Source organism: Pipistrellus hanaki, assembly GCF_964339955.1.
Source record: "Pipistrellus hanaki genome assembly, chromosome: 17".
NCBI classification, from domain to species: Eukaryota; Metazoa; Chordata; class Mammalia; order Chiroptera; family Vespertilionidae; genus Pipistrellus; species Pipistrellus hanaki.
In genome coordinates, this window is record NC_140519.1 from 18,321,659 (window position 1) to 18,336,820 (window position 15,162).

Below are 15,162 nucleotides of genomic sequence, written 5' to 3' on the forward strand. Positions count from 1 at the left end.
AAACATACCATGAGACAATGCTTAGAAAAAGTGAACAGTCAGGAATGAAGAGTTAGCTATTAAATTCATATTTTGAAAAAATGTGCTAAATATGGAAATCCAGAGGTTACAATCAAAAAGGAAGGCTGAGATTAGAATCTGAAGACCAAGTGAAAAGTAACGTGAGAAAGAAAAATGGTGAAACTAAAATAAAATTAATAGTTAAAAAATCCTAATATATCTGTATCTTAAAGACACCAAGAAAACATAAAAGGTAATAGCTAATCAAATCTGATTATAGGAAATGCTTTAAAGTAAAATTTATGGAGAGGAGAAAAAATAAAGTTCTCATGTATGTAAATATCCTTTTCTTAAGAAACTGCTTAATTATGTTAAATGTATTATGTACATAATATAAAAAATATCTTAGTTGTTTAAAATATCAGTAGTTCCAAGTCTTTCATCCATGATTAAAATAAATAATAAAGTAAAATCTAAAATCTTTAAAATTTAAATGACATAATCATTAAAATAATTTTTACTTAAAAATCCTATCTAGTCAATTGGGACATTAACATGAATAATAAATATGTTATCTATTACCTATAAGTAGTATTACACATTCTGGGAAAGGAAAATATTTTATAAAATCAAGTTGAAAAATAATTATATCTCAGGAGTCTCTATGAATGAAGAAAGAAAAAATTGTATTTAAATTTAAGCTTCATATAACTTTTTATATCATTTTTATGTACTGACTCATTTTTTGTACCATCATTCTAAAACATTTACTTTCTCTCACTCATATAGTTTGTGTAGGCTGACTGTTTGAGAGTTGGGCTGCTATTTAGGTCTCTTTGCTCTGTATTTAAATTTATGAATACTTATTTGAATAGATCAGCAGACAGCCAAATCAATACTTATACATTATAATATTATGCTATGGTATAAAAGCTGGTAGCAAAATAAAATTGAATGGTATGTTTCACTTCAATGATCACTCAAATTCTAAACCTTTGGGGTAATTAGAGAAAAATATTATCAAAGACAAGGATAAATTCTTCTAAACATTTATAATAAATTATAAAATTAGAATCACAGGTAAACACTTGTTCTACACAAAGTACATGGAAATATATCTAGACATCATGATAAACTACAAAATAAATTTAAGCCAAATTAGTATGGACTTCATAAATATGGTTCTTCATCCAAGAACCGTAAGTAAGGGAGAGAGATGAACATTAGGAAGACCTCAAAACAGACAAAACATTAGCATATCATGAACCTTAAGCACACATTATAACATTCAACTTTTAGATATATTCAAGTTCCCTAAGGCCTTTAAATATTAATGCAACATATGAATATGTGCACACTTGTATAAATACACAAAATTTATACATATGTGTACACATACACATATACTCATACACATATATTATGGCATTGCAACAAGTTTAGGTGACTTTGGATAAATATTGCATTCAAAATGTCTATTTTAGGTTTTTAAAGAATGAAAAATAATTTAGAAAATTTCAACTCACAAAACATGAGGGGAACCCTGGTGGTGTGCAGAAAGGCTATGGACAACAAATGCTGCTGAGCATGTTTAGCCATCATGCTGTGCTGTTTCCTGGGAAGGAGTCATACAAACTGTTTGTTTTCCCAGGGCTTGCTGGGAAGCAGAGCCACGTGATTGTTACTAAGACAGAAAGTGCGAGACTGAAACAGACTGTGAACAGTACAGGGTGCGGAAGAAACGGGTAGAGCATCGGGTCTGTAGCACTGAGATCTCAATACAGACTACGAGAAGCAAAGGCAAATGAAGAGAAAAATAATGATAAACGAAAGAAGCCAAATTCTCTTAGCAGCAATAATATGAAAAGGTTATTTTGATGATTCTACTGCACATTGATTAATTATAGACCCAGAGTGAGAATCAAATCAATAATCAAAATCAAAAGTTTGTTGCTCCCGCCCTAACTGGTTTGGCTCAGTGGATAGATCGTCGGCCTGCGGACTGAAAGGTCCTGGGTTCGATTCTGGTCAAGGGCATTGGTTGCAGGCACATACCCGGTTAGGGGTGTGCAGGAGGCAGCTGATCGATGTTTCTAACTCTCTATCCCTCTCCCTTCCTCTCTGTAAAAATCAATAAAATATATTTAAAAAAAAAAAAAGTTTAGTGCTCCCAAAATTTAAAATGAATCTACAGGGCAAAATCTATTGTGGATCAAAGAAAGCATTTCTGATAATTAGAGACCCAATAGTGCTACAGGCTGCCCACAGAAACTACACACTCTCCACCTCCTGAGTGTAAGAAAGGCTGCACAGAGCGTTGCCATCTAAGGACTGAAAGATGCAAGGATAGTGATTCTAATCACAGTTTGGTAAAAAAAAAGTCTTAAGGGTTAAAAATAAAATTAAAAAATTTAGTCCAAGGTATTTTAAAAGGCCTTCCTAATGTAAAGTTCTTTTCTAGTCTAACATCAAAACTTTTTTGAAAGTAGAAAAGCAGAATTTGTAGCAAATAACTGGTTACTTTTATAGGCCTTTGAGAAAAAAATAATGCCAATTTTTTCTGGCAAGTCATAAAGAAAGTTGAGTAATTTTCAATTTCTGGAACTTTTAATTGATGGATGTTGCAAAATTATTTGCTAAAAAGGGGGAGATGTGACTTGATATCAAATTAAACTTTTAATTATTCCTTTCTTTGTACATTGTGGTTTTACAAGGGAGAGCAAATGATTATTAAAAAACAAGCTAAAAATTAATTTTATTGTACAATTTGTCATACCACATCTGATATCTCTCACCAATTCAAATAGTTATGGGTATAAAAACAATGTGTAAAAAGACTAGTTGATTTTGAGCCATGTTCTTTTATAGCAAAATAGAAATGTTAGCAGCAGCTAAAACATGCATAAGCAAATTATAAAGCTGAGAAGAAACAGTATTAAGAAGCAATCTATGTTTCCTTATTCACTTTTTTCAAAATACCTGTGAAGAAAAGGTATAAAAAGCACAAATAACATGTTATGCTTCCTGACTCAGAGTAACCAAATTCTCAATACCGTAAGACTTCATCAGAGAACAGAAATGTTACTGAATAATTTTAGAAATGTAAGAGAAAAGATAGAATGTGATTAAACACCTGAGTTTTTATTTGCAGAATCTTCTAGGCTCTCAGCACTCGAAGTGGCTAAATTTTGGTCTAGAGATACAACAGCCCTTTTATCTTCACTTGGTCGTGCATCTGGGTTATGGTAGGCATCTACATTCTGTCTGTGCATCTTATTCAAATCAGCTGAGAGGGGAAAAATAAGCCATTTATTTTAATAAACACATTTTATAATTAGTTTGCTTAATACATGTGAAAAAAACAACAGGACAGAGCTGGAATAATTCAACAATATCTTGGTGCCCTGAAAACTTAGAAGACTTTTAGAAAATAATGTTATAAAACAAACTCAATTAGTAGAGAACTTAAGAATATATAGATCTTTGAAAAACCATATTTATCTCTTGTTACTTCAGAACCTGGATTCTCTTTAATACAGAAAACATAGCAACAATTCAAACAAGTCATAGTGAATTTTACCCAAGATCATCAGCGTTCCCAATGGAAAAATATAATCTGTGCAGTTTTAAAACATATCCACAAACCCTTTGACAATTCTCCCTTCCCCTCTCCTCGAGTGTGGGCCGTTGTTCGTAACGCACTCTTATAAATAGGGTATCTCAGAACAAAGGTGTATGACTTCCGAAGCTCCTGCATAAAAAGACATAATGGGTTCCACACTGTCTGATCTCTGCCTCACTCACTCTGAAGAAAGCCGGCCGTTACATCACCAGGACTCCGAAGGAGCCGTGGGGAGAGGCCCTGCGACCAGAAACTGCGGCCTCCGGAGCCATGTGAGGGGCCAGACTGGAAACAGACTTTCCAGAACAGGCCAGCCTCTGACATCTTGGGCTGCAACTCATGAGGGACCCTGAGACAGAACCAGCCAGCTAACCCACTCACAAATACTGATCCACAGAACTACAAGATAATAAATGTTTGTTACTGTAAAATGCTACATGTGGGGTGATTTGTTATACCCCAAAAATCTGAACATGTAGGACTGGTTCAAACAACCAGCAAACAGATCTGAGTGACTGAAGAAACTCAAAAGCTTTAACAAACAAAAAGTAGTTCTCCACACACAATCTGAACAGTACTGCAGCAATGAAAGCAAACTGAAACCGGATATAAAAACTATTTATGTTCAAGGTTGTGTTTCAATTAGAATACCATACAGAATATGGCAAATAACATGTGAGTGTTACCAAAGGAGGGTTCTGAACCGTAAAGTTCAGATCCTGTTGCAACATTCAGGACAGGACGCACTGAGAGTTCCAAAGTGAAGTGGGTGGGAAAGTCTAAGAACGAACGAACAGCGTGAGAAACAGTTCCACGGGGGTAAACATAAAGTGTTCTGACAGCAGTAAGGTAAGCCAGCTAGACTAGAGCACAAAACACATGTAAAAGAGTGATGACAAATGGGAAAATACAGGCTGGATGCCCATTCTGAAATACAAACTGATGACCCTCAATTCTGTTCTGCAGAAGCACATGGGAGTAGAGGCAGTTTTGGTAGTTATAAAAGTAGTACTAATAATCATGGTAGCTAACATTTAATAATCACTATTTCTATATCCTATATAACTTATATGACCTGGTACTATTACTTTCACCCCAATATTACAGATGAGAAAATTAAATTAATTTTCCCAAAGATTACAAAGCCAGTAAATAGCACAGCAAGAATATAAACTCAGCCAGTGAGATTCCAGAATCCTCACTGATTTTTGAGTACAGAATATGATTTGAGTATATAATAATACTTTTGATGCATATAGCTTGGAGTGAAAAACAAAGTAGAATGAAGTAGTTGTGAAGAAATGGCAAAAGCCCAAACAAGACATCATAAAACTCAATTTATGGTGGTAACATGAATGAAAACAAAGAGAATTCAAAGAACACTGAAGAGGCAAACCTATAGATTAGTCATATTAACAGACTGGATATGAAGAAACAAACAAACAAAAAAAAACCACTCAGCATTTTTCAGTTTGAATGATAATAATTATGATGCACGCACAGGAAAAGGCAACGATGAGCTGGATTCACAAAGTGAAGTTTGGTTTTGCATGCTAGATGTACGTAATCCACCGAGCCTCAGGTGCAAAGATTCAGAAGACAGGTCGAAAGTGGAGAAGAGAGTTTTATAAGTGGTCAGGGGCAAAGGAAGAGCTATACGAGGATCATTCAAGGAGTAGACGAGATGAGGTAGGAGAGAACGGATGAAGAACATATCTAACTCAAGGAAAACACGGGATCAGAAGACAGTCCTAGAACAAAGATCATGTTCACAGACCTCGAAGCATTTAACCCGTTCAAAAATGCATCCAAATGAACATGCCAACTGAAGAGAGGACAGCATCTGGGAGGGTGCACAGGGAGGGAGGGAAGGAAGGGAAAGAAGAAAGGGAAGGAAGGAAGGAACTGTCAGCACAGTTCAAAGAGGAGGAGGACCAATACTGGTTAAAACATCAAATGCAAATAAGGATCAGTTAATTCTGAAATGTAGCATCGGTCGAGTGGTGGGAGCTAGAATTCATAATATGGAACGTGAATGAGGAAGAGGCAAGACTGGCAGCAACAAGCACAGACTACTCTTGGGAAGTGCTTTATATAAGGGAAGTATAACAAGGTCAAGAGTTTTGTGTTTAAGGATACAAGTAACCTCAGTGTGTTTACTAATGGAAGGAAGAAAGGAGTAGAATAACTGAAAATGTAAGGAGGAGGAACTGGGTGAAAGCACAGAGAAAAGCTCATTACCAGAAAATTACCAGTTGCCAAGGACTGGTAAAGTGAGAATTAGCTAGGTGCTCCTGAAATCACTATCAAATCCTGAGCTCTGTCTGGATATGGAGGGAAATAAAAATAGAAAGATGATAGGAAAATTGAAGTTCCTAAAAAAGTCACAAAAATGGTGTAATTTAAATGGGAAATCAAATCTCACTGTCATCCAGTTCACTAGAACAGCATAAGACCAATCTACATAAATGAGAAGTCACAATGAATAATAATACACATTGTAATTACACATGATCCTCTCAGAATAATCAATGTATTTATATAAAAATAAAATTAGATTCAGCAGAGTACAAAATTATTTCTTAAAGAAATAAAACCATCAGATTTAACAATCAAAACAAATCTATATTGTAAGAGATCAACTAAGGACTTGCATGCATGCATATAAGCACAACCAGCAGACTCAAGACCCGGGGGGCGGGAGAGGAGGGCAAGTGACGGGGAGGGGGTATAGGTCAGTGGGGTATAGGTCAGTGGGAAAGGAAAAATAAAAGACTTATGTACTACTATTTGTAATATCTTAAACAATAAAAAAAATCTACATTTATTTTAACTGGAAAAAAATGATTAATCAATCAATCGTCACTCCTTGTCTATCCTTCTGTGAGATAATAAAAGTTTTTAAATCAGCTTAAAAAATAAGAAAGGCACATCTGTCAGGAGTGTAATTTGCCAACAGCAAAGATGTCACTGAAAAGGGGCCTTTACTTCAAATGTAAATCATATCAAAAGCCTAGGTGGTCCTCGCAGGCGACATCATCACAAGATGGCCACCACAAGATGGCTGCACACACAGTGGAGGTGGGGCCCAGCGGCCACGCACGTGGTGAGGCCTGGGGGTCCATAGCTCCACGTGGCATGGAGGAAGCCAGTCCCAGCATCTCTGCTGCCTCATGTGGAGGCAAATCCTGGCGGAGGAGGAGGGTCGCAACAGGGGAGGGCAGTTGGGGGCAATCAGGCCAGCAGGGGAGAGCAGTTAGGTGTCAATCAGGCCAGCAGGGAAGCAGTTAGGGGCTGATCAGGTTGGCAGGCAGAAGCTGTTAGGAGCAATCAGGCAGAAAGGCAGGCAGGCAGGCAGGCAAACAAGTGGTTAGGAGCCAGCATCCGGGATTGTGAGAGGGATGTCCCAGATTGGAGAGGTGCAGACCAGGCTGAAAGACACCCTCTCCCCACCCTCCCATGCAGGAATTTCATGCACCAGGCCTCTAGTTTAACATAAAATTGCAAGCATTATAAGAATAATTCTGCAACAAACAAAATAACAAAAGAAAATTCACATATTCACAGTGGAAAACAATTGTACTCCCTGAACAATTTCTTAGACTGCGGCTAAAGTAGAAGTTATCTACAGGTAAATAATATATAAATAGTACTTAAATTTTTCATTCCTTTTTACATGATTTAAAAACAGCATCCCTTGCAAACTATTCCATATCACTTATTTTAAAGATATCTTACTAGTTTTTGTTTTTTTGTGTGTTTTTTTAAACCCTGTAATAAGTGTTTTATTACTTTTACTAGGAAGTTTTTTTAAATTGTAACTAGTTTAGGTAAATATTAGCCAACTAACATGAGCTTTTCTCTGCAACTCAGTTATCATCATAAGAGATAGGCAATTTATAATAAAAAATAAATGAATAGTACTCTGAAGAAGCAAGGCTTTCTAAGGTGTTGTTATGGAGATATTTACCAAAATACCTTTTTTGCAATAAACTGAATAAATAGAGACTTTGCCTTACAGGCTATGATCCCACTACTTTCTGCTCCCCAATCTTTTCAAAAGTTAAAAATAATTGTTTCTAATACCATAAAACCAAAACCAATAAAAACTTTTCAATATATGAATTTACAATTCCATAAAAATGAGTGCCTTAAAAAATAAAATGGCATTAAATGAAATCTCAGATAATTTTCTTTCAGATAATTTTAATTGATATAATTGGTACTGCTTGCTTTGCTCATGAGGCTGAGATATTTGTTCTCTTACTAATTATCTCAATATATATATTCACCCATTTTCTATTGGTCTTTATATCTTATTGATTAGTATTATCTTTTTGTCTGTCAAATACTGAAAGTGTTTTTTCTTAGATGGTTTTTAATTTTAATCGTTTTTAAGGTAACTGTTTTTAATACTGAAGCTTTAAAAACTAAAAATAAATAAATGTTTCTTTTGAAAACAACAAATCAATGGGAACAACATACTTATCAGGTTTCCCTCGGGGTCCCTGAGAGGAGCACCACCTCCACCTTTCCCCCAGGGGTTGTAACATCTCATCTCAGCCTCCAGCTTCGCTTCATATTCTTCCTTTTCTTTACGTTCTTTCTTCCTTCTCTGTTCTCTTTCCTGAATCTTGACAACATAAGAAATGCCACAGTAAGTGCTTACAAGTACTCTGATACAAAAAGTTAGTTATAACTCATCTTCCTTACTAAAGAAAAAAATGGAGATTGTTTCAGTATGCTTCACTATAAAATTTAAAATCACAAGTATAGATAATAACCAATTTAAAAACACTTTGATGGCTGGAATCCATGGTGATGCTGACTCACATCAAGTCACTAGAGTCCTTTCCAACCACTGATGCCATGTGGGCTCAGCCAACCCCTCCACCCCACCCCCAAAGTCCACCTGAGCCGTTCCCTCCCTGACCTCACCAGTTCCCTGGTGTCCAGTAGGGCCTCCCTCCTTTCTTTGTCATCCACCCTTTCATGGGACCTGGCCAGCCACAGCTACTCCCTACACCTCACCAAATCCACTCTGCCCTGGGCAAACTCCATTCCAGAACTCAAAAAGGTCGAAAGTTCAAAGCTTTTTGGGGAATACAGTCTTAACATCATCAAGCATAAGTACAGTCTTGTTCTCTAGAGGGATATGGACAGGCAATCAACAGTATCTACTTTTTGAAAACTTACTTTTAAAATTATAACCACATGCATGGAAAATTTAAGCAACCACTCCAGCAAGGACAATGAAGTCATTACATACATAAAATAAAATTCCAGAGTTTAAAAATCTAGTTTTGTCAATGGTGTTTTTAATATGCTCATTTGAAAACAGAAGATAAATTCAGTTTTTTATTTTGTAGAATCCAAACATACAAAAAATGTTGGTAATTCTGAAACTTTAAAAATCTATTTTTTTAGACTGAACAAAAGGAGCTTTAGAAGAAGCCCAAGTGGAACTTTACAGAAAGGTACTTTAGGTTGACATCTACCTACCAAGAGTCCCAGCATCCTCTCAGAGATATCCCCCCACAAAATCCATACCAGGGGTCTTCAAACTACGGCCCGCGGGCCACATGCAGCCCCCAGGGGTGTCTGATCCTGCCCGCCAAGTTTTCTGGGCAGTGAGCGCAGCCAAGGTGTTACAGTAGGAATTAGTAGTTCATATAGTCCGGCCCTCCAGCTCTCTGAGGGACCGTGATCTGGCCCCCACTTTAAAAAGTTTGAGGACCCCTGATCCATACATTTGGTTCTCTCCAGTACACTCTGTTCAAACATTATAAACTACAACAGAACCCTTTATCCTCCTCCCTAAAAATGTCTACCTCTTTTTTCCCTATCTTATTTCATTGTCTCAATATTCTCCTAGATTCCAACTCTCAGAATCACCTTCACACCCTCGGTTCTTCTCACTCCCGGTACCTAAGTCCTACCACTGAAACCCTAGAACTGTCTCTTGGATGTCCTCCCAATCTCTCCCATAGGGTTTAGGACTTCATTTCCTCCTGGATGAACTACCTCAATAAGTCACTAAAAGGTTCCTCTGCCACACCTTTTTCACAATCGTCCACATCACAACCAGGTATCTTTCTAAAAGTCAATTCTGCTCTTTTCAACGACTTTTACTCTGTGGCTTAAAACATCTTCCCTTTTACCATCCTTAACAGAAAAAAAAATTGAAAATCCCTTACAACTAACTAGTCCTTCACAATCGAATACAATCTAACACTCCAGCCCTTTCTCCCAAATCAATTCCATTCCCTTGAATATTCCAGGAATTTCAAATCTATTCAATGTATAAATGCAGTTCAAGTATCAACAACCATGTGAGGCCTTCCTAACTGCCCAGGCAATTAACGTTCCTCATCCTATGCTTCCAACAGCACTCCTGGCTCTCTACATCAAAACTCATCATGGTGAGTCATAAATAATTGTCATCCTTTTTTCTCCTCTGCCACTCTCTCAGTTACAAGGGGCCATTGTGCTAACACATACAATGTTCAACATTAAATAAATGAATGAATCAATAGATGGATACCTGCTGCTGCAGAGCTTCTTGGTAAGACTGGAGTGTCTGCTGTGGAGGCTTTGGCTTGTTCAATCCTGAATGAATTGTTCCATCACTTGTAAATCTCAATTCATTCTGTCCAACCGTGTTCCTACGTTAAATACACAATTAATCATTTGAATCTTTTTATGTCCAAGCAAGAAGAAAATGCAACACTACTTTGAAACAACATGGTAGTACATTTAAAATAGGTCAAAGAGGAATCCTTAAATTAATGACCCCTTCCTAAGCAATTCTCCAGTCTCTGCTTTCACCAAGTCATGAAACTTTCGGATTTATTGGACCTAGTTACATAGGGGTGAAAACACTTGATAATTTATCAAGCAGTGTACATATATGGCTTATGCATTTCACTGGATGTAAAATAATACAGTGGAAGTCCCTCAAATTTTATAATTAATAATTTAGTCAATATATCCACTATAAAATAACTTTCTAGACACTTTAAGAATAAAACCTTTAAGAATAAAACAATACAATTACAGTAAAAAGTCTAACTATCCCAAATAAAATTTAAAACATTAAAAGGAATCAAAAAGGAAAAATTTGAAATACCACAGTTATATAAATCTCAAGCAATACAGTGCTATTGCCTTAAATATAACACATGTTAAAGTACAGGAATGCAGCCACTTTCAAGAAAACTATACATTTTAAAAACCTGAATTATAAAAGGCAAATAATTTTAGAATGTTTCCAAAACCAAAAACTATCCCTCATACCCATATGCAACCAATCCCTGCACCCACCCTGTCACAGGCAATCACTGAGAGTGGCCTGTTCTCTGTCTCTACAGGTTTGTTCTTTCTGGACATTTCTTATAAGTGGAAACATACAATATATTGTATTATAATATTTTTGAGTTATGCTGCAGCACACATCAGTAGTTCATTCCTTTGTATTACTAAATAGTATTTCCCTATATGGATACTACACCTTTTGCTTACCCATTTACTAGTAAATGGATATCTGAATTGTTTATATTTTTAGCTATCATGAATAATACTTTTATGAATATTCACATACAAATTTTTGTGTGTATACTTTCATTTCTCTTAAATATGTGCCTAGCAGTGGAATTAGTGTTGCATGGTATGTATATGTTAAACATTGAAAAATTGAGCATTTCCTGCAACTGCTTTTTATATACTAATTTTGTATTCAGCAATTCTGCTACAACTTTTAATTCTAATATTTTAACTCCATATCCTTTTTCCAATGATATCAGTTTTCTCTCCTCCTTTCTAATCTTTGTACCTATCTTCATTCCTTTCTCTCTTTTTTTATTTTTATTTTGCCTTTTTTTATTCTTGATCTTGCTGCAAATATTGGGCCCCAAAAGAAAGTGGTGATAAGAATATTAGTCATGCTGTCAATCTCAAAAGGAATATTTTAAGCATATCACCAACAAGTAAAATATATGATGTAAGTTTCTCATGTTTCGACTTTCTCAGGTTAAGGTTTCCCTCTCATCTATTTTAAGTTTTTAATCATTTAAGGCACTAAATTGCATAATGCTATCTCTGTGCTATTGAAATAATCATATAGCTTTCTTCATTATTTTTTTAATATGGTATATTAAAGTAACAATGATATTGATATATAATACCAACTAGCATTTAGTATATATCAGATACTTTTACTTAATTCCTTCAATCCTCAGAATAACCCTGTGAATAGATACCATTAATATCCTAATTAACCAATAGGTAGAGAAGTTAATAATTAGGCTTCAAGCTTATTAAAACTATCGATAGGATTCAAACCAAGACACTCTGCCTGAAAAGTCCATCATCTATTTTTCTTAATATATATTTATTGATTTCAGAGAGGAAGAGAGAGAGAAAGAGAGAGAGAAACATCAATGATGAGAATCACTGATCAGCTGCTATAACCCAGGTCTGTGCCTTGACCAGAAATAAAATTGTGACCTCTGGGTTCAGAGGTTGACGCTGAACCACTGAGCCAAGCCAGCTAGGCAAACTTGTACTCTTTATAAAGGGAAGCTTTTTTTTTTTTTTTTTTTTTTTTTTTTTTTAGTGTCTGGGTTTTTTGTTGTTGTTTTTTATTTTTTAAAGTATTACATGGAGGAGAAACTAAGATGGTGGCATAGGTAAGCACCTGAACTTGCTGCCTCGCACAAGCACTTCAAAACTACAACTAAAAGACAAAACAGACATCATCCAGAACCACAGGAAGGCTGGCTGAGTGGAAATTCTACAACTAGAAAAAAAGAGAAAAGCACACTGAGACTCAGAAGGGGTGCAGAGGTAATAAAGGCAAAGGTATGGAGGCGCGCATGCTGAGAGGGCTAACAACTGAGTACATACGTGGCTTTTTCAAGCGGGAGGGAGACACAAGATCCCGACTGCTCTGAACTCCAGTTCTGGGCAAGACTCTGGGGACCCAGATTCATACAAGGAGAAAGTGGACTGTCTGGCATCAGGCGGAACTCGATTTTCTCTGAGAGATGCTTGCAGCGATTACCGAGGGACACAGACCGGGGCCTCTTGGGGCAGGGCTGTCAGGAAGCCATTGCTGTTTGCTCTGCCCTGAGACCCTGTCCCACTCAAGCTGTGTGCAGAGGCTTTTGCATATGAATGGCCTGGTCTTTTCAAATCTAAAATTACCTAACAAACTGCAGCTGATTCAGAGAGACCCAGAACTTCCAAAAGAAGGCCCAAGGCCCCAAAGCAGCTTGCACTGCTTCAGAGCTGGGCCTCATCTGGGCCCCTCCGAAACCCAAACAAAGAGAAGGAATCCGCAGATCTCTCTGTAGTTACTGCTGGGTGGCCTCAGGCAAAGGCTAAATTAACACCTCCTAAGAGATCCAAGAGCCAGTGGACCCAGGGGTCAGACTGGGGCCATCCAAATTACAAGTCCTCAAATTCATAAGGGACACACTCAGGGGGCAGACTCAGCAAGCACCAAAGCCCGATAGAAGAAAGTCTTGCCTTATAAGGACATCTCCAGCACAGAAGTTCTCCCATCGTAGACACAGCTGATCCTCACAGCCAAGTGGCCTGGAGGTCAATTCCTCCCAGTAATACCAACAACAATCAAGACTTAACTACAACAAAACTGTGCACACAGCCCACAAAGGGATGCACCAAGAGTGTCCACCTCAGGTAACTGGGGAGGCTGAGCCACTGGGGCCTATTGGACACCGAGCACACAGAGCCACTCTATCAACTCAGGGAAGTAGCCAAAATGTGGAGACAAAGAAACAGGTCACAAATGAAAGAAATGGAGGAAGCAAATGACTGGATATAGAGTTCAAAACCACGGTTTATAAGGTTTTTCAAGAATTTTCTAAAAACCGCCAATAAATTTAGTAAGACCCTTGAGGATTTGAAAAGGGACCAACTAGAAATTAAGCATACACTGACTAAAATAAAGAATAATATACAGAGATCTAACAGCTAACTAGAGGATCACAAGAATCAAGTCAAAGATGTGAAATACAAAGAAGCAAAAAACACTCAACTGGAAAAGCTAAAAGAAAAAAGAATCCAAAAAATATGAAAATAGTGTAAGGAGTCTCTGGGACAACTTCAAGTGTACCAACATCAGAATTATGGGGGTGCCAGAAGAAGAGAGAGAACAAGACACTGAAAACCTATTTGAAGAAATAATGACAGAAAACTTCCCCCACCTGGTGAAAAGAAATAGACTTACAAGTCCAAGAAGCGCACAGAATCCCAAACAAAAGGAACCCAAAGAGGACCACACCAAGACACATCATAATTAAAATGCCAAGAGCAAAAGACAAAGAGAGAATCTTACAAGCAGCAAAAGAAAAACAGTTAGTTACTTACAAGGGAGCACCCATATGACTATCAGCTGATTTCTCAACAAAAACCATGCTGGCCAGACGGGAGTGGCAAGAAATATTCAAAGTGATGAATAGCAAGAACCTACAACCAAGATTACTCTACCCAGCAAAATTATCATTCAGAATTAAAGAGCAGATAAAAAGCTTCACAGGTCAGAAAAAGCTAAAGGAGTACATCACCACCAAACCAGTATTATATGAAATGCTAAAAGGTGTTCTTTAAAAAGAGAAAAAAGAAGAAAAAGACAAAAATTATGAACAAAAAATACATATCTATCAACAAGTGAATCTAAAAGTCAAGTGAATTAAAAATCTGAGGAAGAGAATAAACTGGTGAATATAATAGAATCAGGGGCATAGAATGGAAGGGGATTGATAATTCTCAGGGGGAAAGGGGTGTCTGTGTGGGGGGTATGGGAAGAGATTGGACAAAAATCATACACCTATGGATGAGGACGGGGGTGGGGGGTGGAGGGAAGGAGGGAAGGGCAAAGGGTGGGGTGGGGACCAGGTGGAGGGGAGCTGGGGGTGGAAGGGGGGAGAGAAACAATTGTAATAATCTGAATAAAGATTTATTAAAATAAAAATAAAAAAACAGAAACTCTATAATTTTGTATGAACGGGACTGATTTCCCCCCCCTTCACTCACAATGTTATGTCTCTGACATCTTTTTGGGCAATAAAAACATTTTCCCTTTAAGAAAAACAAACAAACAAAAAAATTACTTTAAATGTTCCAATCGAAAGACATGGTGGTTGAATGGATAACAGAACAAGACCCTTACATATGCTTCTACAAAAGACGCACCTCAAATTGAAAGATACACACCCTCTGAAAGTAAAGGGATGGAAAAGGTATTCCATGAAGATAGAAGTGTTAGGGGGAAAAAGCTGAGTTTGCAGCACTTATTTATCAATAATATGCATGCATGACTTATAATGAGAGAAGTGGAGTAATTCTTAATTTTTAAAATGTGCTTTCTATGAAACACTGATGTACAAGCAATAATACTTTGAACATACTGATTATATAATTATTAGAAATTAAAGTAAGTTTTATCTGTTTGGAGAGAAAAAAGAATGAGTTGAATAGTACAGGTTCTACGGAAGACAAATTAATCCTGAAAGAAA

General features: G+C 36.8%; 1 protein-coding gene across 8 annotated transcripts in view; it reads right to left on the reverse strand.

Annotated features, from left to right (window-relative positions):
- The window catches only part of CSPP1 (centrosome and spindle pole associated protein 1), an 80,812-nt gene that overhangs the window by 23,855 nt on the left and 41,795 nt on the right, over positions 1 to 15,162 (reverse strand). For all 8 annotated transcript variants that reach the window (XM_084864363.1, XM_084864361.1, XM_084864367.1 and 5 more), the window contains 3 exons: positions 10,167 to 10,287; positions 8,108 to 8,255; positions 3,134 to 3,286 (listed from right to left, as the gene is read on the reverse strand). In XM_084864363.1, the coding sequence (XP_084720489.1) occupies positions 3,134 to 3,286; positions 8,108 to 8,255; positions 10,167 to 10,287 (422 nt within the window). The remainder of the gene's footprint in view (positions 1 to 3,133; positions 3,287 to 8,107; positions 8,256 to 10,166; positions 10,288 to 15,162) is intronic.